Source organism: Schistocerca nitens, chromosome 10, assembly GCF_023898315.1.
Source record: "Schistocerca nitens isolate TAMUIC-IGC-003100 chromosome 10, iqSchNite1.1, whole genome shotgun sequence".
NCBI classification, from domain to species: Eukaryota; Metazoa; Arthropoda; class Insecta; order Orthoptera; family Acrididae; genus Schistocerca; species Schistocerca nitens.
The window spans coordinates 35,156,896-35,184,132 of NC_064623.1; the positions used below are offsets into that span (position 1 = coordinate 35,156,896).

Below are 27,237 nucleotides of genomic sequence, written 5' to 3' on the forward strand. Positions count from 1 at the left end.
ATGCTTTGAACAGATAGTCATTTGCATAGCACAGCATCTTCATCCTGTTGGCTAAATTTCGCGTCTGTAGCACGTCATCTTCGTGGTGTAGCAATTTTTAATGGCCAGTAGTGTACAAGGGTTACCATTCTGTACGACTACCTTTGATTCTCTGCAGCAGACTAAATTACCGATAGCAAAATGAAACACACCCATTCACTCGCGCGTATGCCAGAGAGTTCTGTATCACTGGAAAGAAAATAAAATGATAATGAAATGGGACCACAGGACGCTTTCACATCCATTGCTCCTCAATCCGAATTCACGAATCGTTTGATGTGGAGGTGCTATTCTAATAGAGTTCGAGAGCCTCTGCAATGCTGTTTGAGTTTAGAGTGAATACCAAGTGGGCTGAGGCGTGAATGGGAATTAGGGCTGAGGAGGGAGGTGCACTAAGGTAGTCTGAGCAGTCTTCCAAAGTCTTTATGCCAGGGTGGCGTAGTGGCCAGCGCATCTGCCTAGTCAGCAGGAGACCCCGGTTTGAATCCCTGACTTAGTACAAGTTTCCATTGGTCGCTTCAGACTGCATCAGTATACAGGGTGGTCCATTGATCATGTCGGCGCCAAGTATCTCACGAAATAAGCGACAACCGAAAAAGCTACAAGAACGAAACTCGTCTAGCTGGAAGGAGGAAACCAGATGGCGTTATGGTTGGCCCGCTAGATGGCGCTGCCATAGGTCAAACGGAATCCCTATTTTTTATTATATATTTGTGTACTACGTAAAGAAATATGAATGTTTTAGTTGGACCACTTTTCTCGCATTGTGATAGATGGCGTTGTAATGGACACAAATATATCGCTCACAATTTTAGAAGAACAGTTGCTAACAGGCAGGTTTTTAAAGTAAAATACAGAACGTAGGCACGTTTGAACATTTTATTTCGGTTATTCCCATGTGATACATGTGCCTTTGTGAACTTATCATTTCTGAGAACGCATGTTGTTACAGCGTGATTACCTGTAAATACCACATTAATGCAATAAATGCTCAAAATGATGTCCGTCAACCTCCATGCATTTGGCAATACGTGTAACGACATGCATTGACAATGCGCTGACGCATGTTGTCAGGCGTTGTCGGTGGATCACGATAGCAAATATCCTTCAACTTTTCCCACGGACAGAAATCCGGGTACGTCAGATCCGTTGAACGTCCAATCCACCTGTCATGAAATATGCTATTCAATACCGCTTCAACCGCACGCGAACTATGTTCCGGACATCCATCATGTTGGAAGTACATCGCCATTCTGTCATGCGGTGAAACATCTTGTAGTAACATCGCTAGAACATTACGTAGAAATAAGCATACATTGCACCATTTAGGCTGCCATCGATAAAATGGGGTTAATTATCCTTCCTCCCATAATGTCGCACCATACATTAACCCGCCAAGGTCGGTGATATTCCACTTATCGCAGCCATAGTGAATTTTCCGGTTGCCCAATAGTGCAAATTATGCCGGTTTACGTTACCGCTGTTGCTGAATGACGCTTCGTCGCTAAATAGAACACGTGCAAAAAATCTGGCATCGTCCTGTAATTTTTCTTGTGCCCAGTGGCAGAACTGTACACGATGTTAAAAGTCGTCGCCATGCAATTCTTGGTGCATAGAAATATGGTATGGGTGCAATCGATGTTGATGTAGCATTCTCAACACCGACGTTTTTGAGATTCCCGATTTTCGCGCAATTTCTCTTCTACTGATGTGTGGATTGGCCGCGACAGCAGCTAAAACACCTGCTTGGGCATCATTTGTAGCAGGTCGTGGCTGACGTTTCACATGTTGCTGAACACTTCCTGTTTCCTTAAATAACGTAACTATCCGGCGAACGGTCCGGACACTTGGATGATGTCGCCCAGGATACCGAGCAGCATACATAGCACACGCCCGTTGGGCATTTGATCACAATAGCCATACATCAACACGATATCGATCTTTTCCGCAATTGGTAAACGGTCGATTTTAACACGGGTAATGTATCACGAAGCAAATACCGTCCGCTCTGTTGGAATGTTACGTGATACCACATACTTATGGGTTTGTGACTATTACAGCGCCATCTATCACAAAGCGAAAAAAGTGCTCCAACTAAAACACTCATATTTCTTTACGTACTACAAAAATATGTAATTAAAACTGGGGGTCCTATTTTTTTAAAAAAAACACACTTGATATCCGTTTGACCTATGGCAGCGCCATCTATCGGGCCAGCCATAGCGCCATCCAGTATCCCCCTTCAAGCTAGACGAGTTTCGTTCTTTGTAGTTTTTTCGTTTGACGCTTACTTCGTGAGATATTTGGCCCGGTCACTATCAACGGACCACTCTATATAAGCATCAAGAACAAAAATGTTTCAGTGTACGTACATTTGTTATACCTTAACAGAGTCTGTTTCGACCACACCACATTCAACAGTCGAGTGGTAGGGAGTGACGAAGAGAGAATATCGCTGATTGTTGTGATGGCGTGGGTGGTGTGTTGGTTTTTGTGGGTAAAAAAACAAATAAAACAGTTCGGTCACTATGTTCTTCGTATCGTGTGAACCGCAGAAAGGCTGTGATTAATACTGAATAAACTACGAACTGCTCGGTTCTATTTTACGCGTGACAGAACTAAGATAGATTCTCGTGTGTACAATGGACGACAATCGGTGCGTCACTGGTGAAAGAATGCTTGTGCGCTATATGAGGTTCGAACATTTTGAGGACTATGCTTAGCTGGGAATAACTACTGAAAAGTATCGTATCACTCATTGAACTTAAACTATTGCCGATAAAGGTGCTAGAAGTATAATAGGACCCCTAGATAAGGCTCTCGTAACAATAGCAGAGGCAAGGTTAGACTAGTGACAGCTCGCATAGACGAGAATGAAACATGAGAACAGCCCAGTACGTGGTAGTGGAACAAGTACCCTCTGCCATTTACTTAGAAGTGGTTTGCAGAGTATGGACGAACAAGTAGATTTATATGTCATTAAAAGTTTGATAAGTGGCCTCAAAGATATGCACCGTTATTCTCGCGCAACGAAATTATTACTTCAGTTTCTCTAGTATTTGCACCCATCATCTTTATGTTCTGTTACTCCCTTCGAGTAATAGTACAAGATGCGTCTGGAAAGGTCGGTGCATGGTCTCCGAAAATTAAGGAAACGTTAGTTACGAACAGAATAGCTTCAGAGTAGTCATCATTAGGTGCAACACACCTCTGACATCGTTTGTGAAGCTGTTGAAAATTGTCAGTAAACGCTTCTTATGGAATCTCCCGAAGTAGCGTGGTCACGCCTTGTTGTATACCCGAAATGCCTGTGAAGCGTAAGCCATTCAGCATTAAGTTACAGCGAGGAAACAAAAAGAAGTTATATGTAAGTCAGCAGGCTTAATGTAAGTCTGCAGGCTTTCGTGGACGTTGTCACTGAAGTTAAAATGTTCTGGGTTATTAGGCCGCGTCATACTTCTTCTAAAAGGATCAATGTTTCGACCCTTCTGCTGGGATCTTTCTCAGGATCTTCCGGTGTCCAGTACTGCTAGGAAGAAGTCAAATGGCGCCAAATCTGGAGAATAAGTAGGTATTGAAGAACGGTCACGTTGCGTTGAGCGAGAAAGTTGAGCCTGCGGATATCCAACAAGACGTGACCACGGTGCTTCGATCGAGTCCACAAGAACTGTTTGCTGACAGTTTTCAACAGCTCTACAGGCGTTGTCGGGAGTGTGATGTAACCAGTGCTGCTTACTATGAAGACTGTAAACATATTTTATTTGAAACTCTTGTTTCGTTTGTCTTTTGAGACCCCTCACCGAACTTTTCAGACGCACCTGGTATTATGAGAAATCTGAATAGTTGACGTTGTGCAAGAGATTAAATTTATCTACCACGTACAGTAGTTTATTATTTAAGCTTTTACATATTAACAACGTCTTCATCGTACCACATCAGTGAACTACTAGCTTCCCAGAGCCTGTCATCATTATATCCCAACGTGCTTTGATCTTGCTCTAAGATTTATATGTCCTACTCCCATAGTTGATAGTATAAATTTCTCTAATAATATTTCGTATGGTATTAAATTAAATTCTATTATAGCCTATTACTAATGTCTCTTAATCGTACTGTAATATTTGATAATATTTCTTCTCTTACTGCATGTTATTCTGATGCGTTGTGTCGTACACCCTGCCTGTTTGTCGCTAGTTTTTGTTAATGTTGCTTCTTATATGAATCTGTAGTGTGCATTTTACATGTTTACCTTTTCTGAATGAACTGTAAGACATTTTATAATCTTACATTCATCTGTTAATTTACATTTTATTTTATTGGCGTTTTTATGTAATCTCAATCAAGTTTTATTATCCTATTGTCACATAATTATTTAATGGCAACTTGTTAGGTTTCATCAAGACTGTCATCTTTGACCTAGAATTTCTTTGATTTGTATTGCTGTATTTGTGTCAATGTGCCATCATATTTTTATCTTGTTACAATTTTTGATTTTATATTATCTTGGCAATTATGGTTTCTGTGGTAACTTCTGTTAAACCATGTATGACATCTGATACATTTCTGACAATTTTCGTGGGTATTTTGATCGATTTTAGGTTTTTTTCTTTTTTTCGTCTTCCGTTTGGCATTCTCACATTGTCCACTTTTGTATGCTGTCCAGCTGCCTTGCCTTTGATGATGGCTCAAAACCGAAACCGGTAGAAAAATAAAACATTATTACAGACAGCAGGGCGTTATGCATTTTTCAATATTAGTTTTTGTACCTTAGTGGACATTAGTTTCTTTGAAAATACAAAAGATTATTATTTATTCAGGGGTTTGTTACCGTTGCGTGCTATTTCTTGGTAGTGACTAATTTCGAACTTTAACGTTGATTCTCAAACAACTGCCGGCATTTAAGGTGTTCTTTACAGCATAATTCCACTAATATACTTACTTGACATCAACGCAATACGGATGCATATAAAAAAGGCGTAGAATCATAATACAGAACTTGTACATTCAGCAGAGTGTTCAAATGTATGTGAATTCCGAAGGGACCAAACTGCCGAGGTCGTCGGTCACTAGACTTACACACTACTTAAACTAACTTACGCTAAGAACAACACACACATCCGTGCCCGAGCGAGGACTCGGAACTCCGGCGGGAGCGGTCGCGCAGTCCGTGACATGGCGCCTCAAACCACGCGGGTACTCCGCGTGTCAGGATAGTGTAATCTAGCCTGCTGAATGTACTTTCGTGCTATGGTCATACCACATTTTTATATGCATCTGTATTATGTAGATGTCATGCAAGTACAGTGACAGAAAAAACGCAAAAGCCAGAAGAGCGGTGCGTTGTACACGAAAGATGGTAGACGTGTTTGTACACCTGAAAGACCACGTCTATCCAAATTCCGCGCCAGTCGCATAAGAGTGGTCCCACTAGCGCCCTTTTGAGGATGCACATCAGTTTACTTTAGATACTCACTGTCGTCAGCGAGTAATATTATTGGGATTTCCGTCGTATGAAAGCTGTGAGTACCCTTGGAAAGGCATTCACCTATATGTATATTAAATGATCAACTTATGAGACGATACCTATTCTTTGAAAGACGTTTTATATGATTTACGTAACTGTAAAGATGCGCATCTAGCGCAGACGCTAATAAATCGTTTGTGCAGTCAAATAAACATTGTAACAGAAGCTGAACTGAACGTTCCGCGTTGATCTAGATAAAAGATGACAGTAAAAACCTTTGTAGAGCTTCCGATTTTATCGTACTTCTGCTTGTAATGTGAAAGCGTAAAGAAGGTCGTCTTTAAGCCATAAAAGTGAGCGGTCTTGCCAGCGTGCAGACAACATTATTAATTAATAAAATTCACGTAATTTATGTTCGGTACTGTAAACCGGCAAGTTGTTGTTATGAAGGTGTTGATTGGTCCAGGAATTGTCTCGAAGGAAGGAGAAAAGTAATGACTGTAATTTGTGGCAAAAAACGTGAACCAAGAAGCTAACGCAGGACAGGCTGAAATCTGATCGCACCATACAGTTAGAAAATTACTTATGTAAGTTATACTATTTATAAATAAGCCCTAATTGCGTGTGAGGATTATTTGAATATATTTAGTGTTTACCAGATTTCTTATTCTATTCTTTTCCTTTATTTTTTTTCTACCTCCACGTCATGTTATTTTTATAAATGTCAGACAGCCTTTACTACAGCAGAGAATACTGCTGCGTCCTGGTCGTAGAACGCCGCTCCTTGTCTCCTATACAACTCATAGCTGCCCGATTTATTAATGATTTCATTTGCAAATGCAAATTTTTGTATTGTTCATTGTTAAAGGTCCCTTAGTAATTATAAAATTCATACTGATTACGTAAAGAAATCCGGGTTGTTCTTTTCCGAATAATAGAAGTCTTTGCGTCATCAAAAACTAGCCTCCTTCTGACGAAGATCAGGAGCCGACCGGCCGGCCGGAGTGGCCGAGCGGTTCTAGGCGTTACAGTCCGGAGTCGCGCGACCGCTACGGTCGAAGGTTCCAATCCTGCCTCGGGCATGGATGTTTGTCATGTCCTTAGATTACTTAGGTTTAAGTAGTTCTAGGGGACTGATGACCTCAGAAGTTAAGTCCCATAGTGCTCAGAGCCATCTGAACCATTTGAACCAGGAGCCGACCAGATGACGGACGTCTTCGACAGCTTTCGTGTTTCCTGTGGCAAAGCTGTGCCAAACTAGGAACACGACATTCTAGTATGAAACATAATATATACTTAATTATCAGACTAAAATTGAAAAAAATTGAAATATATTTAACTTATTTTTTTTCTTTTATGATGCTAGAAGTGTTAGTTACATCTGAGACACGTCATGGTGACTTGACGTTAGTGAAGCCTGCCTTTAGGGTGACTAAGGCCTGTTATCAACACGTCACTGAGTTTGAACGAGGTATATATATATATATATATATATATATATATATATATAAACCTATTTTACTGCCTGCCCCATTGAGCTAATCCCGATGGGCATGCCCCTGACACTGGGCAGGCCAAGATGTTATTCGCTGCAGGTTCCTAATACTAATTTCCTAATCTAATTCCTACTAACTAGTTCTAACCGAAGTCAATTCCAGTGCTTCGTCTAGTCCGTCATATTATTCCCCATTTCCCTAGTCCCGCACGTGGCGGATTCCAGACTACTAACGTCGGCCTATCCACGCGCAGGCGGTATAGGAGTAGGGCGCGTGTTTGGTGTTAATATCTCCAGTTTTACTTTAATTTATGTTAATTTATTTCTCTCAGGTATTCCTTTAACACTTTTCGTGATACCTCGTTTGACAAACAAGAGTTTGAAAAGTGTCTTGTTGTCTTATTAGGTGGTATGCATCATGGTCAGGTTGTTGGTCACGTAGTGTGGAAGCAAAAGAGGGCACTCGTAAATCCCATGATCGGGAGTGCCCTCCGGTTCACCATATTCACACGCGGGTGTGGCCCTTTTCCCGAACCGACGTAAGTATGTCGGGTAAGGCCCACGTCCAGTGAGAAAATAAATTAGTCTTTTGGTGGGTTCAAAGTAATTCATTTTTAATTGTTCCCTAATGTTCGAAATAAGTTCATATGTCCTACGTCCTGTTTCGTCCGTCTCCCATAGTTCTTGCCACAGTTGTTCACCCCTCTGCCGAATCTCACCCTTGTCCCTTGCCCCAGTGCCTAAAATTTCCTCTATCTTCGTAACATTTCCTTTCTTAACCCAGAACCACGCAGCCTGCTCTCTAATTTTGATGTCCAAGGGGCAGAGCCCCATTCTGACGAATAAAGCTCCCCCTGGTGATGACCTGTAAGCCCCCACAGACTGTTACACCTCAACAGCCATGCATCTCACCAGCATGCAGCACACCTCGAGATATAGGCTTTTTTATGGAGGCTTGTACCATCCTCGCGATACGGGGAAATTAAACCAAGATCCCCATTCCCTGTGACGCACAACGTTCAACCACTCCACTGCCGTGGTGGTCGCTGAAGCATTCCCCGGAGCCTACGGTGACAGGGGACTGCCGGCGCTTACCAGTCCCCAGCTCAGAAAACCCGGGATCGCCAACCCACATCCAGCAAACGAATGTGGAGCCCCTGAATCACGGCTGCCAACAAGCAAATTACTGAGAAGACACAATCTCATAATAAGTCATTTCTAAACAGCGCTTTCCAAAATCCACAATATGGCGATAATGATCCTCATGTACTAGGGCATGTTCTTGTCCTTTCTTTGGAGTACAGGCATTGTCGTACAGGGTGTCCGAAAAGTCTGTCCCTGATTACATAAATTGATAACTCAGGCTAGAAGTAAGATACAAATACGAAACTGGTGTCTAATTGTTAATAAACTATCAAAGTTTTTTTTCACACATCAGTAAACTTCCACATGAGCACCCTTGGTAGCACGTAGCACATCTAGGCGATATTCAATTTCCGTCCACACATTAGCCAACATCACTGGAGGGATCGATTCAAAGACTGTAGTTATGCATTGCCGCAGGGTTTCAAGATCTGGTACACGTGTTTGATGGACCTCGTCCTTGACATAACCCTATAAAATGAAGTCTAATGGGGTTATGTTAGGAGAGCGTGGAGGCCAAACCGTTGGCCCATCACCACCAATCCATCGCCCAGGAAAGGTCATATCGAGATAGGCACGGAAGTCCAAACCCCAGTGAGGCAGTACACCGTCTTGCTGAAACAAGACATCGGGGTGATACTGAAGCAGCTGAGGAACAGCATACAGTTGCAACAAGTCCAGATACACTGCAGATGTGATGGTAGTCACAGCGAAGAAGAATGGCCCGATAATTCGATCGTGCAATAGCGCGCACCAAACATTCACCTTTGGACTGCCTCTGGTGCACTCCATGACCTCGCCAGGGGGTTGTGAACCCCAAATGCGCACATTATGGCGATTCACTACTCCACTGACAAAAAAGGTCGCTTCGTCGGAAAAGGCAATTCGTATGAGATAACCATCATCGTCCTCAATACGTGATAGCATTTCGACCGCAAAGTCATATCGACGTGTACTGTCATTGGGCAACAAGGCCTGAACGATTTGCACTTTGTATGCACGAAACTATAAACGTTTGTGTAAAATGTCACGGAGAGAGCTTTTTGGCATCTGTAATTCACGTGAGGCCCTGCGCATCGATTTCTTCGGACTTGGCAGAAAAGACTGCCTTACAGCTTCCACCCTGTCTGCTGAGGTTCTTGGTTGACCAGATCTCGGAAGGTCAGCAAACGATCCTGTGTTCTTGAACTTCTCATACCAGGCTTTAATGCTCTTGACATCTGGTGGATTCCTTCCACAAGTTTTCTGGAAGTGTCTCTGCACTGTGGTTGGTGATCGTGTCTCATGATACGACAGGACACACTGTGCCTTCTCCTGATTGGTTAACATGGCTTCTTGGGCACACTCCCTCATCCACTACCTACATGCTGCGATCCTAAAACAGAAAAAAAACCTTTGATAGCTGTAAACAATTCGACACAAGTTTCATATTTCTATCATACTTCTAGCCTATCAAATTATGTAATCAGGGAAAGACTTTTCTGACACCCTGTATTTCAACAGAGACCAGTCAGTTTTCGAAAATGTGTCAGCAGACGCGCATACCACCCGTAATTTACGCTGGAGGATGATGCTTCAGATGGCTCTGAGCACTATGCGACTTAACTACTCTGGTCATCAGTCGCCTAGAACTTAGGACTACTTAAACCTAACTAACCTAAGGACATCACACACATCCATGCCCGAGGCAGGATTCGAACCTGTGCGGACGCGTGGTTCCAGACTGTAGCGCCTAGAACCGCTCGGCCACTGCGGCCTGTTACGCTGTAGGAGCTCACTCTAAGTCATCTCTTATGACCTGGGCACCTGTACCAAAGGAAAACATTAATACTGGTGAAAGGGCAAGTTGGGTTTAGCTTTCACAATTCTGTTCCACAAAATACTGGGATGTGCTGAAAAATACTGTCTCCGAATTTATGTGAAAATTCTTATAGATTTTTAAATAAAACAAATGTTAGTAACACTCTACATCTTTATTCTTCATGTCTGCATACATCTTTCTCTACGTACTCGCCTTGGGAACGACCACATTTCTCCTCAAGAGAGACCAGTTTGGTGTTACCGTCGCGCCTTAATCACCATGAAAGTGAAGTCCGCGAAAGTGTCCTTCAACTTCTTGAAACAGATGAATATACGAGGCGTGTTTTTTAAGTAAGTACCGTTTTGAAATTTTAAAAAAAGACGTGCTAAGATATTTCAATAATTTTATTTTTACATGAAAGCCTGTACCTTAATCTACGCACTGACGCCATTACAGTCTGATTCTTCCTTGTTTACGTTGTGTACTGAATGTTTAAGATGCCTCCGATAATCGTGAGTCCCGCCGACTGTGAAGTACGGGCTGTTATAAGATTTCTTAGTGCTAAAGGCCTAAAAGCGATCGATATTCATCGTGAGATCTGTGCAGTTTACGGAGAAAACTTTATGAGTGATGGAATGGTAAGACATTGGGTGAGAGCATTTAAAGATGGCCGCACAGCTGTGCATGATGAACAACGGAGTGGGTGTCCTTCGGTCGTTAATGAAAGTTTGGTGCAGGAAGTGGACAATAAGGTGAGAGAAAACAGACGCTTTACGATTTCCTCCTTGCGGGATGACTTTCCTAGCGTTTCTCGTAGTGTTACGTATGGCATTGTGACCGAGCACTCGAATTACCGAGTCCGCAGCTCGTGGTCGTGCGGTAGCGTTCTCGCTTCCCACGCGCGGGTTCCTGGGTTCGATTCCCGGCGGGGTCAGGGATTTTCTCTGCCTCATGATGACTGGCTGTTGTGTGGTGTCCTTAGGTTAGTTAGGTTTAAGTAGTTCTAAATTCTAGGGGACTGATGACCATAGATGGAGCCTCGAATTACCGAAAATGTTGACGGATGTCGACGAAACCAAAAGTTTTCCTTGAGCGGTACCACAACGACGGTGATGATTTCTTGAGCCAAATTGTTACGGGCGATGAAACATGGGTGGCCTACATCACACCAGAGAGAAAGAAACAGTCCATGGAAGTTGAGCAAGGGCATCGTTTTGCTGCAAGACAATGCCCGTCTGCATGTGGCGAATCAGACCAAAAATCTCATCACATCTTTTCGATGGGAAACTCTAGATCATCCTCCGTACAGCCCCGATCTTGCGCCCAGTGACTACCATCTGTTCCTGCACTTGAAGAAACACCTGGGCGGTCAGCGTCTTCAAGACGATGACGAAGTCCAAACAGTGGTGATGCAGTTGTTAACAAGTCAAGCGGCAGACTTCTATGAGGAGGGTATTCAAAAACTGGTACAACGTTATGAAAAGTGCCTCGATATTGACGGAAATTATGTAGAAAAGTAGATTAAGGTACAGGCTTTCATGTAGAAATAAAATTATTGAGATATCTTAGCACGTCTTTTTTAAATTTCAAAACGGTACTTACTTAAAAAACACGCCTTGTAGAATGGCGCAAAGTCCGGACTGTTTGGAGGATGAACGACGAGAGCGAACTCGAGGCGCTGGATCGATTCAGCGTTCATGTGTGGTCTGTTAGGAGAGGGTGCCCTGTGTCTGGACGATCTCTTAAAATTCGAAACACGATTACAGCACTCTGTTTCTCACGCACTGATAAAGTTACGTCACACACCACCATCTTACACCCTACAGTTTTGAGCCCTCTAGCGTCAGAGGGCTGCAAATATCCGGACGAGAAGCGAAAAGATGAAGAACGTTTTATTTTCAAAGCGTTGAGAGTTTCACACTAACAATCCGGAGGCATCACTTTTAAGCATGCTGCAACGTCGTGTTTACGTGCAAACCGGTGACAAGTGAAATAATAAGTACACAGGGTTTGCAAGATACAACTAATTTGTTACTGATCAACAGTTTAACCTAAAGGGTACAGTATTTACACAAAAATTTTGTACAAGTGTCTCTTATTCACAAGTCAGAAAATATATTACAGAATACCTCTCTAATTGAATTAGCTGCAAACAAGAACTTCTTATAACTTCTCTACTAACTGTAAGCGCTTCAATAATAAAAGGTAAATCAGTTTCATTTAACGAGGACACTTGAAAAATAAAGGTGAAATAAGTTTCTTTTGAACAGGATACACAAGTCAAAAAAATACATTACACAAAACCTTTCTGATTGAATTACTTGCAAAGAAGAACTTCTTATAACTTCTATACTAACTGTAACAACTTCAAAAATAAAAGGCGAAATCAATTTCATTTGACAGAGGGCACTTTAATAATAAAGGTCAAATAAGTTTCTTTTAAATAGGTCACCTGGGCAATCGCAATAGGACGATTCACGTAATTTGCAATTTCCGCTTCCCATCAAGTATTTCTCTTTAGCATGTACATAAGTTCAACTCCCGCTGCACATAAGGTATAATTCAGAACAGTAGTCTCCATCCTTTATGGTTTTGAAGGTAAATATATAAGGAGTATAGCAAACGGAACAAACGCCTTGGCGTCCCAATGCAGAGGAAACTTAACTGAATGCAAGATCCCCACTCACTGCCACCCGAAGAACTCAGTGGCCGCCGTATCGGTTGCCATTTTCCCCGCGGCCAAAAGAACCTTCGTTCCCTTCTGGTATTGGTCGGCCAAGGCGTCGTACTCCGGACATCGATCTAGACATGGAGTAGGTGCCCGCTGCAGTGCTGCAACAGAAAAGCACAAACACACAGCCACAGCCAAAAGAAACAATGTTAACAGCCCCAGAATATAGTGAGATAAAATTCTGTAAAGATAGATCACATCTAGACAAAGGCAAATTAAAAATGGTTGAAAGCATTAACTGTAGACTTCAAATTTTAAAAATATGTAAAACTGCCCCAGCACAAACAGACTAGTTTTAAAAGGGCAACGATAAGACAAAGCATAATATTATTACACCAGTACGTCGCAGTTCCAATACAATATTGACACTCATAAGAAATAAGCTAGTGAAAACAGGGGTAGGCCTGATTGCAAAACTAGAAAGCTTGAATGTCTACTTCTTCAATAGACAGCTGCGTGGTACTCAACTCCAATAGCCAAAATGAATAACACATTGCTCAGCGTCCTGTGTAGAAGACCATGACCCAGTCACGCCTCAAGAACTTGCAATAACAGGTGCACTTCCGCACTCCGAGCCACATACACCGATCGAATCCAGCTAACTCCACGCAAACACAAGTTTCACTCTCTGAGCAGCGACACGTACCGGCTGTACCGAAGGCAAAACCCAGTCTGCCCGCCACCTCACCAGCACCACCACCGGCCAACGAGGCAAAGATAAGAAACGTTAGGGGGAAACGATCGATCCGGGTGAATCGAACGGAGAAAGCAACTGGCACCGGCGCCTCCCCACGTATCACATCCCCTCTTACAATCAAATTTCAGCATTTCATTTGTTACACCAGCTGATTGCGTTTTGTTTTTAAAGGTCTAACATCACGGAGTGGAACGTGGAAACGCTGACCTCGGACGATCAGAGGGGTCCTGTCCTCTCCGAATTACTGCGCACCCTTCGGCACATCACAAAAGCCATAAGCCTGGGCAAAAAATGTGCCGGGCGCCATAAATGGAATTTCCTCGAGCGGCACTTGAACAAAACAGGTGAGATACATGTGATTGCAGTCTTTCTCGGCGTATTCCACTGATGAATTATTCTCGGGTTATCAGCCGAGTGGTGGCGTCGTCTTGTCGCAATGTTTCAATGAGTTTCGTACCCATCATCTTCTGGCGAAGGTTGGAGGGAGTTGACACACTTCGCCAGAAGATGAATGGTACGAAACTCATTGAAACGTTGCAACAAGACGACGCCACCACTCGGTTGATAACCCGAGAAGAATTCATCAGCAAAACAGGTGAGTCCTTATTTGTAAGTATGTTCTTTGGGAATGCAGGTTTTCTCGGTGAATTTCAGTGGCCAAAATTTTCGAGGTATCAGCCGAGTCGCGGCGCCTTCGCTCGACGAGCTAGAAATTCGCAATGTGCGAGAACTTCATCTAGTATGGTATCCATGGCCCGCCCGCTTGGCCGTGCGGTCTAACGCATGGCTTTCCGGGCGGGAAGGAGCGCCTAATCCCGGCACGAATCCGCCCGGCCAGTCTGTGGATGGTTTTTAGGCGGTTTTCCATCTGCCTCGATGAATGCGGGCTTCTTCCCCTTATTCCGCCTCAGTTACACTATGTCGGCGATTGCTGCGCAAACAAGTTCTCCACGTACGCGTACACCACCAGTACTCTACCACGGAAACATAGGGGTTACACTCGTCTGGTGTGAGACGTTCCCTGGGGGGTCCACCGGGGACCGAACCGCACAATAACCCTGGGTTCGGTGTGGGTCGGCGGAGGGGTGGACTGTGGTAGTCGTCGTGGGGCTGCGGACCACTGCGGCTGCGGCGGGGACGGAGCTAATCCTTCGTTTCTAGGTCTCCGGTTAACATACAATACATACAATGGAATCCATACATATTATAAAAAACTTCTATGTGCAACTGTACGCATGTACACTGATGAGGCAGAACATTATGACCATATACGTAATAGCCAGTGAGTCCACATTGGCACGGATAAAAGCCGCAACGCATCGTGACATGGAAGCAATGATGCCTTGGTAGGTCTCTGGAGGGAGTTGACACACATCTGCACACACAAGTCACCTGATTCCCGTGTGGGTGATGAACTCTGACACCACATTCAGTCATATCACAGATGTGTTCCAATGGGTTGAGATCTGGCGAGCTGGGGGGATAGCACATCAATTATGACTCGCCACTGTGTTCCTCGAACCACTCCATCACACGCCTCGTCTTGTGATAGCGCGCATTATCATGTTGAAAAATGTCACTGGCATCATGAAGGGGTGTACATGGTATTTGTTGTATTCTTCAATAGCTTATTGAACGTAACTTCCTCTACAATACAATAGCTGGCTGTACAATAGATGTAGGCGTCCGTCGATCTAGCCGGAAATGTGGTTCCTCTCTGTCGGCTGGTACTTCGATCGGCGGTGCAGTACAGCGGCTTCGGTGATATCTTCTCGGAGACTCCGCTATAGCGGTTGCCATTAGCAGCGGAAGAAGACTGGTCTGCCTTCGACCGGCCGGGCCTATATAGTGAGCTGTAGCCAATAGAAACCCGGTTTAGAAATCCGTGGCTGGATATGTCGCGGCGACCTCTGCAAGGAAAGGTTCCTATTAATCGACTCGAATCTTTGGCGTGTTTCCTGATGTCTTCGCCTGTTTGGCTGTTGGTTTGTTTCCCTCATAGCGTGGCTGCTATGCGGTGGGAACCCGATGGCAGACGGTACAGTATTGAACCAGCCTGCGATACTTCTTGGCCACCATGGTGCCTTGCACGAGCACCATTGGAATCATGGGTGCCCATGTCAATGTTCCCGAGAGCATAATGGAATGGCCACCAACTTGTCTCTGCCCAGCAGTACAGGTGTCAGGGAGTTGTTTCCCTGGAAGACGACGGATTCGCGCCCTCCTGTCGACATGATGAAGGAGGTATGCCGGCCGGAGTGGCCGTGCGGTTCTAAGCGCTACAGTCTGGAACCGAGCGACCGCTACGGTCGCAGGTTCGAATCCTGCCTCGGGCATGGATGTGTGTGATGTCCTTAAGTTAGTTAGATTTAATTATTTCTAAGTTATAGCGACTGATGACCTCAGAAGTTAAGTCGCATAATGCTCAGAGCCATTTGAACCATTTGAAGGAGGTATCGGGGTTCATCAGCCCATACAAAGCTCTGCCACTGTGATAACGTCCAGTACCTATGGTCACGTGCCCATTTCAGTCGTAGTTGTCTACGTTGTGTTGTTAACATCGGTACATGCATGGGTTGCCGTTAGCGAACTGCCATCGATAGAAGTGGTCGCTGCACTGTACTCTACCTAGCATGAAAGCCTGATATTTAGTTCCATCACAGTTCGCCGACTGTCCTGTTTTACCAGTCTGCCCAGCCTACAACATCCGACATCTGTAATGAGGGGTGTCAGCCCAACCCGACGACGTCTGGATGTGGTTTCACCTTGGTTTCGGCACGCATTGAAGACACTCCCCACAGAACTCTTCAAAAAGCCGACAAGTCGTACAATTTCCGAAATTCTCCTGCAGAGACTCCCAGCATGTGTCCTCAGTTAAATTCAACTTCCCCATTCTACACACAGACAGCAGGCTCACTTACTACATGCATCAATGCACCAAGTGTGTGCAACTAGCAGTAGTTCCATATATATATATATATATATATATATATATATATATATATATATATATATGTGTGTGTGTGTGTGTGTGTGTGTGTGTGTGTGTGTGTGTGTGTGTGTGTGTGTGTGTATGTGTTACAAAAAGGTGCGGCCAAACTTTCAGAAAACATTCCTCACACACAAATAAAGAAAAGATGTTATGTAGACATGTGTCCGGAAACGCTTACTTTCCATGTTAGAGCTCATTTTAGTTTCGTCAGTATGTACTGTACTTCCTCGATTCACCGCCAGTTGGCCCAATTGAAGGAAGGTAATCTTGACTTCGGTGCTTGTGTTGACATGCGACTCACTGCTCTACAGTACTAGCATCAAGCACATCAGTACGTAGCATCAACAGGGTAGTGTTCATCACGAACGTGATTATGCACTCAGTGCAATGTTTACAAATGCGGAGTTGGCAGATGCCCATTTGATGTATGGATTAGCACGGGGCAATAGCCGTGGGGCGGTACGTTTGTATCGAGACAGATTTCCAGCACGAAGGAGTCCCGACGGGAAGATGTTCGAAGCATTTGATCGGCGTCTTAAGGAGCACGGAACATTCCAGCCTATGACTCGCGACTGGGGAAGACCTAGAACGACGAGGACACCTGCAACGGACAAGGCAATTCTTCGTGCAGTTGACGATAACCCTAATGTCAGCGTCAGAGAAGTTGCTGCTGTACAAGGTAACGTTGACCACGTCACTGTATGGAGAGTGCTACGGCAGAACCAGTTGTTTCCGTACCATGTACAGCGTGTGCAGGCACTATCGGCAGCTGATTGGCCTCCACGGGTACACTTCTGCGAATGGTTCATCCAACAATGTGTCAATCCTCATTTCAGTGCAAATGTTCTCTTTACGGATGAGGCTTCATTCCAACGTGATCAAATTGCAAATTTTCACAATCAAAATGCGTGGGCTCACGAGAATCTGCACGCAATTGTGCAATCAGGTCACAACACAGATTTTTTGTGAACGTTTGGGCAGGCATTGTTGGTGATGTCTTGATTGGGCCCCATGTTCTTCCACCTATGCTCAATGGAGCACGTTATCATGATTTCATACGGGATACTCTACCTGTGCTGCTAGAACATCTGCCTTTACAAGTAGGACACAACATGTGGGTCATGCACGATGGAGCTCCTGCACATCTCAGTCGAAGTGTTCGGTGACCGATGGATTGGTAGAGGCGGACCAATTCCATGGCCTCCACGCTCTCCTGACCTCAACCCTCTTGACTTTAATTTATGGGGGCATTTGAAAGTTCTTGTCTACGCAACCCCGGTACCAAATGTAGAGACTCTTCGTGCTCGTATTGTGGACGGCTGTGATACAATACGCCATTCTCCAGGGCTGCATCAGCGCATCTGGGATTCCATGCGACGGAGGGTGGATGTATGTACCTCGCTAACGGAGGACATTTTGAACATTTCCTGTAACAAAGTATTTGAAGTCACGCTGGTACGTTCTGTTGGTGTGTGTTTCCATTCCATGATTAATGTGATTTGAAGAGAAGCAATAAAATGAGCTCTAACATGGAAAGTAAGCGTTTCCGGACACATGTCAACATAACATATTCTCTTTCTTTGTGTGTGAGGAATGTTTCCTGAAAGTTTGGCCGTACCTTTTTATAACACCCTGAATACAGGGTGGTCCATTGATCTCACGAAATAAGCGTCAAACGAAAAAACTACAAGGAAAGAAACTTGTCTAGTTTGAAGGGAGAAACCAGATGGCGCTATGGTTGGCCCGCTAGATGGCGCTGCCGTAGGTCAAACGGATATCAACTGCGTTTTTTTAAATAGGAGCCACCATTTTTATTACATATTTGTGTTGTACGTAAAGAAATATGAATGTTTTAGTTGGACCACTTTTTCCGCTTTGTGATAGATGACGCTGTAATAGACACAAACAGCTCAAGTGGCGTCGGTGGAATGACAGGCTCATTGCTCACGGTGATTTTTTATGATTGGCATACCGATTCTGGACAGTGCAGCCTTCCGACTATCCCCCGTTATATCTTATATCCCGTTATATCTTATGACGAGGACAATATTAACTGGTCACTGCTACGTTAGCAAGTTCGAGTAGAGGAACTGTATTTTATAGTTAAGGATTCTGTGATTGGTGTTTTTTGACAGATTTCAAGTAACGTTATTTTATACCTTTGCTCGCTGTATAGAGGAGATCACTTTCAATATCAGCACAGAACGATATTCATTCAGAGCATGTTCATCAAAGCTGGAACCTCTCTTTTTCAGTGTCCACATGTTTTCGTGTTAAGTCAGTCTAGCAGTTATATCCTTTTCTGACTGGTCTTCATATATATTGTCACAAAAAAAGTAACAGGAAGTAGTACACATCCCACTTTTTTTTCTAAAGACTGATTCTCGTCTTTAATGTTGAACAGAATGTTGAAAGGAGTATACTGGGGCTCACTTGTATGTGGCACCAGAATAAGATAAGAATATTAATAAATTAAAATGAAACTAGTATACTATAAACGACGAATGTCTCTGATAGGCTCGATAATGTGGATTGCTGACTGTGCGCGACTGTAGAACCAGAGACTGTTTTTGGTCTGAGAATGTAGTGTGTGAGGGAAAGGCGGTGGAGTGGGCGGTTTCTGTGGTGTGCTGTGTGAAGCCACCAAGAGTTAGATCAATGTAGGTATGTCGATATTGTTGAACATGGAAGCAGAGGTCTTGATGCTACCAAGGTATAGATTCTCAATAATTACGATTTCTGTTTTTGCCAGAGCGTTAGTATAGGAGAGTTGGCTGACAATTTGTTATTGTTGAGTGACCCCACAATGTACGTAAACGGTTTTCACAGAAAGTCTAGTTAGGTATTTCATTTTTGTAATGCTTTTAAGATTTGTTAACAGAGCTATGTGTAATTTGATGATTTGCATCTACGTTGGATTAATGAAGTTAGATAATACTTGCTGTTTAAATCTCATTGTCTGTGAATCAATTGTGAGTAATGTAACTTCAATTGTCAGATGTTTTTAAAAAGACAAACTTAATTTGCAATATAATTTTGTTGTATACAGTGAGCGCTAGTAATCCATCATAATCAGCAACGCCTCCTGGTCCAGGTCATATATTTCTCAAATAATTTGGAATTTCTTAAATGTTCTAGTTTATCAGCCAAATGAATTTCATGTGCATTTCAAGTATTATGGCCAGCATTGCACACTGCTGAGCCTGTAGTTAGTATATTTATATTTTTATTTTATGAGAGACCAGAATATACGCGTTCCACCGTTGCTGCTTTAGACGTAAGACAATTTAATTTAATTGTTACGTGTACAGGCACCAAACTTATTGGTTTTTTAATAGGGCTTTAGCATTCAGTGGTAAAGGGGGTGAATGTATTTTGCAGTGACTGTTTGTTTATTGGTATTGGGAGTTGCATTACCCAATCGATTCGTGTTAAGTTTTGCTAACAATTACAGAGACTAAGCACACTATTTGCACTTACAACACGCCACATGACAATTCGAGTTCAGTACTCATTCCACAGATCAGATATTCATTCAACTTAATCGTCAAGTCTATTATATTATTTTTTTAAGGAACGTTACAATGTGGACATCTACATCTACATCTGCGTGACTGCTCTGCTATTCACAATAAAGTGCCTAGAAGAGGGTTGACCTTCAAGCTGTCTCGCTACCGTTCCACTCTCCAAAGGTGCGCGGAAAAAACGAGCATTTAAATTTTGCTGTGCGAGCCCTTATTTCTCTTAATTTATCATGTTAATCATTTCTCTCTATGTAGGTAGGTGCCAACAGAATATTTTCGCAACCGGAGGAGAAAATTGGTGATTCAAATTTCATGAGAAGATCCCGTCACAACGAAAAACGCCTTTATTTTAATTATTGCCACTCCAATTCAAGTATCATGTCTGTTGCACTATCTACCCTATTTCGCGATAATACAAAATGAGCTGCACTTCTTTGTAATTTTTCTATATCATCCGTCAGTCCCACCTGATGCGGATCCCACACTGCACAGCAATACTCCAGAATAGGGCGGACAAGCGTAGTGCAAGCAGTCTCTTTGGTAGACCTGTTGAACCTTCTAAGTGTTCTGCCAATGAATCGCAGTCTTTAGTTTGCTCTACCCACAATATTATCTATTTTATCGTTCCAGTTTAGGTTATTTGTAATTGTAATCCCTAATTATTTAGTTGAATTTACAGCCTTCAGATTTGTGTAACTTATCGCGTAATCGAAATTTAGTGGATTTCTTTTAGTATTCATGTGAATAACTTGACGCTTCTCTTTATTCAGGGTCAACTGCCACTTTTCGCACAATACAGATATCTTATTTAAATCATTTTGCAATTCGTTTTGGTCGTCTGATTACTTTACATGACAGTAAATGACAGCCTCATCTGCAAACAATCTAACACGGCTACTCAGATTGTCTCCTATGTTGTTAATATAGATCAGGGACGGTAGAAGGCCTGTAACACTTCCTTGGGGAACGCCGGATATTACTTCTGTTTTACTCGATGACTTCCCTTATATTACTACAAACTGTGACCTTTCTGGCAGAAAAATCACGAATCCAGTCTCACAGCTGAGGCGATACTCCGTAGGCACGCAGTTTTGTTAGAGGACGCTTGTGAGGAACGGTGTCGAAAGCCTTCTGGAAATCTAAAAATGTGGAATCCCCTGTCTATGGCACTTATTACTTCATGGGTATAAAGAGGTAGTTGGGTTTCACAAGAAGGATATTTTCTGAATTCGTGCTATGTGTCAATAAATCGTTTTCTTCGAGATACTTCATAAAGTTCGAATACAGTATACGTTCCAAAATCATACTGGAAATAGACATTAGTGATATGGGCCTGTAATTCAGCGGATTACTCCTACTTCCCTTTTTGGGTATTGGTGTGACTTGAGCAATTTTTCAGTCTTTATGTACGGATCTTTCTGTGAGCGAGTGGTCGTATATAATTGCTAAATATGGAGCTACAGTATTCTAAGTTATTATTGATAAAGTTGGTGCATATTTCCTGGATTTTGCTTTGCTGACAAGTACCACTGCAATTTTGCCTGCATGTAGCATGCAAACAGGTGAAACCAGGAAGTGAAAGCTGTGTTTCTGACAGAATTTTCCACTCTTTAGGTACGGATCTTTCTGTGAACGAATGGTAGTATATAATTGCTAAATATGGAGCTACAGTATTCTAAGTTATTTTTGATTAAGTTGGTGTATATTTCCTGGATTTTGGTTTGCTGAAAAGTACCAGTGCAGTCCTGTGTACATGTAGCATAGAAACAGGTGTAGCCAGGAAGTGAAAGCTGTGTTTCTGACAGAAATCTGTTCATATGAGTAGTTCATTAGAATGTCGTCTGTCTTGTCCAGAATTGCAGGCCGAGGTGCCCGCCTACCTGAAACACGTCTCCAGCTACTCGCGGGATGTTGCGCAGTTGCTCTCACATGGTGTGACGCACATATCAGCAGCTTTAGTTCCATTCGCATTCGAGATCATGGTAAGTGACGTTTTTCATCCTCAGTTTGTTACTCGTAAGATGGGTGAGAAGTGACACACACAGCCGCGCGTAAGTGGTCAGTTCTGAGAGTGTGCTTCCTGTATGTCTGATTCACACTGTCGTTATCTTTGCCTGTGCGATTGTAACGTTAACCATCTGTCTCTCCCTACGTCTACGATACTTGTAGCGTTGGTAGAGAGAGAGAATGCAAGCTGAAAACGGATAAGGACGGTGAAAAAATTCAACCCTTTCGTCATCTTCGTAATGTGTTAGCAGTCTGCTGAGTGAGAAATTGAATTACTAGTGCAGACTTCAAGTAGAATATAATAATTCCAAACCCCAAAGAAAGCAGTTGTTGCAGATATTAAAATTACCGAACTATCAGTTTAACAAGCCACGGCTTCAAAATACTAACACGAATTCTGTACAGACGAATCGAAAAACTGGTAGAAGTCGACCTCGGGGGCGATCAGTTTGGATTCCGTAGAAATGATGGAACACGTGAGGCAATACTGACCCTACGACTTATCTTAGAAAATAGATTAAGGACAGGCAAACCTACCATAACTAAACTGGTGCCTTATTTAGGATTGTGAAAATGTGAGTTTGTAATCTTACGGAACACATCAAATATGGAACCAAGATTGGGAGACTGCATACAACACTGCATTCATAAAACAACACACTAAGAACGTTGAAACATATGCAAGAGGAAATTAACCACAACCAACCGATTCAATTTTCACCCAAAGAAGTTACGTTCGTAGCGCAATCCTGTCCGTCATGAAATTACTAAATTCATACTAACTCTATGTGAAATCTTCCCGAAAATAATATCTGAGGGCTTCTTTGATAATTACACTAGATGCTTCACGTGGTCAACTTGGTTTACACAAAGAGTGTAACTCCACAATAATTTTTATAATTAAAATAAATTACATCGAAATACAAATAACAAAAGAAAACCCTCGAACTGATTACTATCGTCTTACTATTAACCAGGTGGGTCAAACAATAGTATAAGCACGTGGTACTAGTCTCACAAAATACACCCCACGTGGGTTGAACATAAAGAAAAGTTGCTATATTGAAAAATATTGTCAAGACGAGGTGTTATAATCTCACGCACTTTCGCCTTTAAGATTGATGACCTTAGTTAGAGTTACGGATCATCCACACGTGGTTCCACTTTACTCACAAAGTAGTGACAAAGCAACTACTGGAAGACATTCTGAACTTCACACTCGAACTACACTGCATTGCAATTTAAGATAACATTAGATATTTTAGATCTAAACCTGAAATAAAGGTGATTAAATTTTCAGTTAGGCTGAACTTAAGAAATCCATTGTCCTACGGACTTAGCAGAGACGCGCTTAGCTGGAGATCTTACCACTTCAGATGCTCGCCGCGGACCAACTGCCTTGGGCCACTACCGAGGGTGCTTAACAAATACAAACGGAAGTGACCAGAGAGGCAGCTTCCTATACCAACATGACAAGGGACGGACAGGACCATACCAAGAATAGAAACCTCTTTGCTTTTAGAAAGCGTAGCTACCTGTTCCGACGTTAGTCCTACTGTTATCTAGCAGACAGGCTTGTCTGCTACCATCAAGCATGCAACTAGAAATACATTTGCTCATTCATCCTTTCACACAGAAGGGAAGGGGGATGACAGTATCTTATCATATACACATATAAAAGAAAGTGGATGTAGGTTCCGTATGAGACTGTGTGACATGAATTACAGTACATATAAACTGTGTTTTAAAGTGTAGTGGTGTGACAGATCGTTGTTGATTATGTGTAAAAGTAACACGTTCCACTGCTCAGTCTCCTCCCAGATAGCCAGAAACACCACAGTAAATTTAGAAGTGGAATGTATGCCGTAAATGACAACAGTTTTAAAAAATTAAAAGGAATCCAACAGAGACCTTTCACAGCGCATCGAAGCACTTGAGCTTTGGAGCTGGCGCGTGATGCTGCACATAAAACAGACCGAAAGAAGAACAAATGCGTCCATTATTGACCAACTTATTATCTGCAGGCGCCTTTTTCTCGTGTCAACCAAAAAATTCTTCATTTCTATGGCCATATTGTGAGAAGAGGTGGAGAAAATCTCGAGAAAATAATCATGAAAGGAAGCGTCGTGGTCACAAGACCGGAGGGAGGGGCAACGAGCGGGTGGACGGATCAAATCAAGAACATCTCTGGTCTTCCTCTTCAGAAGGTTCAGTGAGAAGCTGGTAACTGGCCGGGGTGGAGACATTTGATTAGTCGGGTCACAACGCTTAGCAATCAGCACAACGATTTGTGATGGTGAGAACATGAGGCAAACGGGAACACAGCTGTAGTAAAAAATAAATTTACAGTATTCATCCAGAAAATACTCTTTCGATGTATTAAGAAAGTACAGTGGAAAACAAGGAAAAAGAAAGCACAGCAAAAAGAAAAAAAATCTGGATCGTGTTATCTTCACATACTGTTGCTACCTAGAAATAATTGGAACTCTCTTATCTGTTGTTATAGGTTGTAAATTGTCTGTATTTAATAAGACATCGCTAGACACTTATTTTGGATTCATGTTGCAATGGCTGTAGAAAACTAAGTGTTAGTCCATGTGCCGGCCACAATTTAAATGTTACATAACAGAGCTACCTGTAAGTGTAAATTAAGACTGGCTGCTGCTTGCGAATATTAGGCTAGTAATTTCAATTATTCTCTGTGTTTCTCAGCAAATGGACCTGAATGATGGGCAACTCAGTACCTGGATTAATCACGTGGAGCATATGAGGGACATGCTACACACGAAATTAAGGGGTTGGGTACAGGATATGCAATACGTCAGCGAGCAGACAGCGAATTACAAGGTGGAAGAAGACAAGAAGTCGCCTGGGAAGTATATAATAAGGTATAAACCAGTGTACATTGAAACCTATGTTAAACTCATTGTTGTGTTATGTTGTGGTCTTCAGTCCAGAGACTGGTTTGATGCAGCTCTCCAAGCTACTCTACCCTCTGCAAGCTTCTTCATCTCCGAATAACTATTGCAGCCTATATCCCTTTGAATCTGCTCAGTGTATTCATCTCTTGGTCGCCCTCTATGAATTTTACCCTCCGCGCTTCCTCCAGTACTAAATTGGAGATCCATTGATGACTCAGAACGTGTCCTACCAACCGGTCCCTTCCAGTCAAGTTGTGCCACAATTCTATTCAGTACCTCCACATTAGTTACGTGATCTACCCGTCTAATCTTCAGCATTCTTCCGTAGCGCCATATTTCGAACGCTTCTCTTCTCTTCATGTCTAAACTACTTATCCAAACCATTTTATCAAACTATCTAAACCATTTTATCATACTCATTATGACTTTTGAATCAATTTTTGCTTAACTGTTACAGAAACTACTGTGATTATTTAATTCAGGAAGGAGATGGTTACAGCAACCAGTCATTACAGGAGTCCGTTTGGTCTTCAATTTTTGATGTTGTATTTTGTCTTCAAATGGGTCACATGATACACAGCAGATGAGCAGAGCAAACCATTATAATGAACGGTGTTACTAGTTTCACTAGAGGGACTACTGTTACGCCGGCCGCGGTGGCCGTGCGGTTCTAGGCGCTCCAGTTCGGAGCCGCGCTGCTGCTACGGTCGCAGGTTCGAATCCTGCCTCGCGCATGGGTGTGTGTGATGTCCTTAGGTTAGTTAGGTTTAAGTAGTTCTAAGTTCTAGGGGACTGATGACCACAGCAGTTGAGTCCCATAGTGCTCAGAGCCATTTTTAACTACTGTTACTTTCGTGTACTACCTAAGTTTTTATAATTTTTCTAAACAGTGATAACTTGGGCAAACCTCTGGCTACACTGGCAGTCATAATTAGGTCAACAGTTCAGCGGCATCGATGTTGCTTGGCTGCTAATGGGGATCACATTAATCACGTAAAATAACCCTCCACTTGTGCAATAATTGTAACGGAATGTCATTTTGTCCTATTAATACTGACTATTAAAGAGCGTCTACATTTTTCTGGACCCCTCTGTATACATTTAAAATCAATTCAGACTATACGGTGAGTCACTAACTGTTGCCACCAAGAATAACTCCGAAAGTATGATAGGAGCTGAAAAGTTTGTGCGACAAAAGTGGCATGGGACAACGGGGTCCATAATATGACGTTATTTTTTTGTTTCTAGGTTCGGCCGCTTCGGAGGTATGAAGGTCCACTTTTTTTTTAATGGGATGCTATAATCTGGTACTTATTTTCTGATAGCGGCTATCGAGACGAATCCAATGATGTGTAACAGTAAGGTCTTTGAAGGTCAACGAAGGTCACAAAGGTGGCATGAACGTCCATTTACAGAAGATTGATGACCATTGGTAATACTGCAGAGCCACAATGTTCTTATGATGGATTGAGTGGTATTCCTTATCACATCGGCACTTATCGAAGCACATGCCCTGACAATTCTCTCTCGCATATCTTCAGGTGTAGCTGGAACGTATTTATAAACAATGTCTTTTACGAATCCCCTCAAGAATAAATACAGAGGCATCAAGTATGCCGAACGAGCCGGCCACGACACATCACCGCGTCCAATCCAACGATTTGGGAATTGTCTCTGCAACTCATGTCTAGCCGTCAGCGAAAACTGTTCCGGACACCCATCGTGTAGATACCACATTCTGTTCCTTGTTCCTAAAGGTATTTCTTCCAAAAACAGACCTAATGTTTCTTACAAGAATGTGGTGTACTTCCTACCATTAAGATTTCCTTCGATGAAATAGGGGACTATAATTCTCTCCTCCAGAATCCCACACCGTACATTCACCGACCACGGTTTTTGGTGTGTAACTTGTCGCAGGCAACACGGATTTTCAGTTGCCCGGTAATGCATGTTATGCAAATTAGCGCTTCCATGGTTCGTGAATGTAGCCTCGTCAGTAAATAAAATCACATTAATAAATGTGTCATTCCTCTAAATCTGAAGTTAAGTCCATCGGCAGAATTCAATGTGATGCATACAATCTGTACCAGTTAATTCTAGTAGACTGGTATGGTAAGGTTGATATTTATGGCGATGCAGAACATATTGCCTTGCAATTTGACGCGAACCAACACAAGGATCTCGAAACACAGTTGCAAGAGTACCTATTTACGTTCCCTCGTTAGTAACTATCCTTTGCCGGATGTGTTCCTGATGCGTTGAAGAAACAGTTGCATGTGGACGAGCGGTTCTAGGCGCTTCAGTCTGGAACCGCGCCACCGCTACGGTCGCAGGTTCGAATCCTGACTCGGGCATGGATGTGTGTGATGTCCTTAGGTTAGTCAGGTTTAAGTAGTTGTAAGTTGTAGGGGACTGAGGTCCTC

At 42.8% G+C, this 27,237-nt stretch overlaps 1 protein-coding gene across 1 annotated transcript in view; it reads left to right on the forward strand.

The window, feature by feature from the left end:
- LOC126210629 (uncharacterized) overlaps window positions 1-27,237 on the forward strand; it is a 186,270-nt gene that overhangs the window by 18,516 nt on the left and 140,517 nt on the right. The window contains exons 3-5 of the mRNA XM_049939931.1: window positions 13,542-13,714; window positions 21,741-21,868; window positions 24,606-24,781. Of these exons, the coding sequence (XP_049795888.1) occupies window positions 13,542-13,714; window positions 21,741-21,868; window positions 24,606-24,781 (477 nt within the window). The remainder of the gene's footprint in view (window positions 1-13,541; window positions 13,715-21,740; window positions 21,869-24,605; window positions 24,782-27,237) is intronic.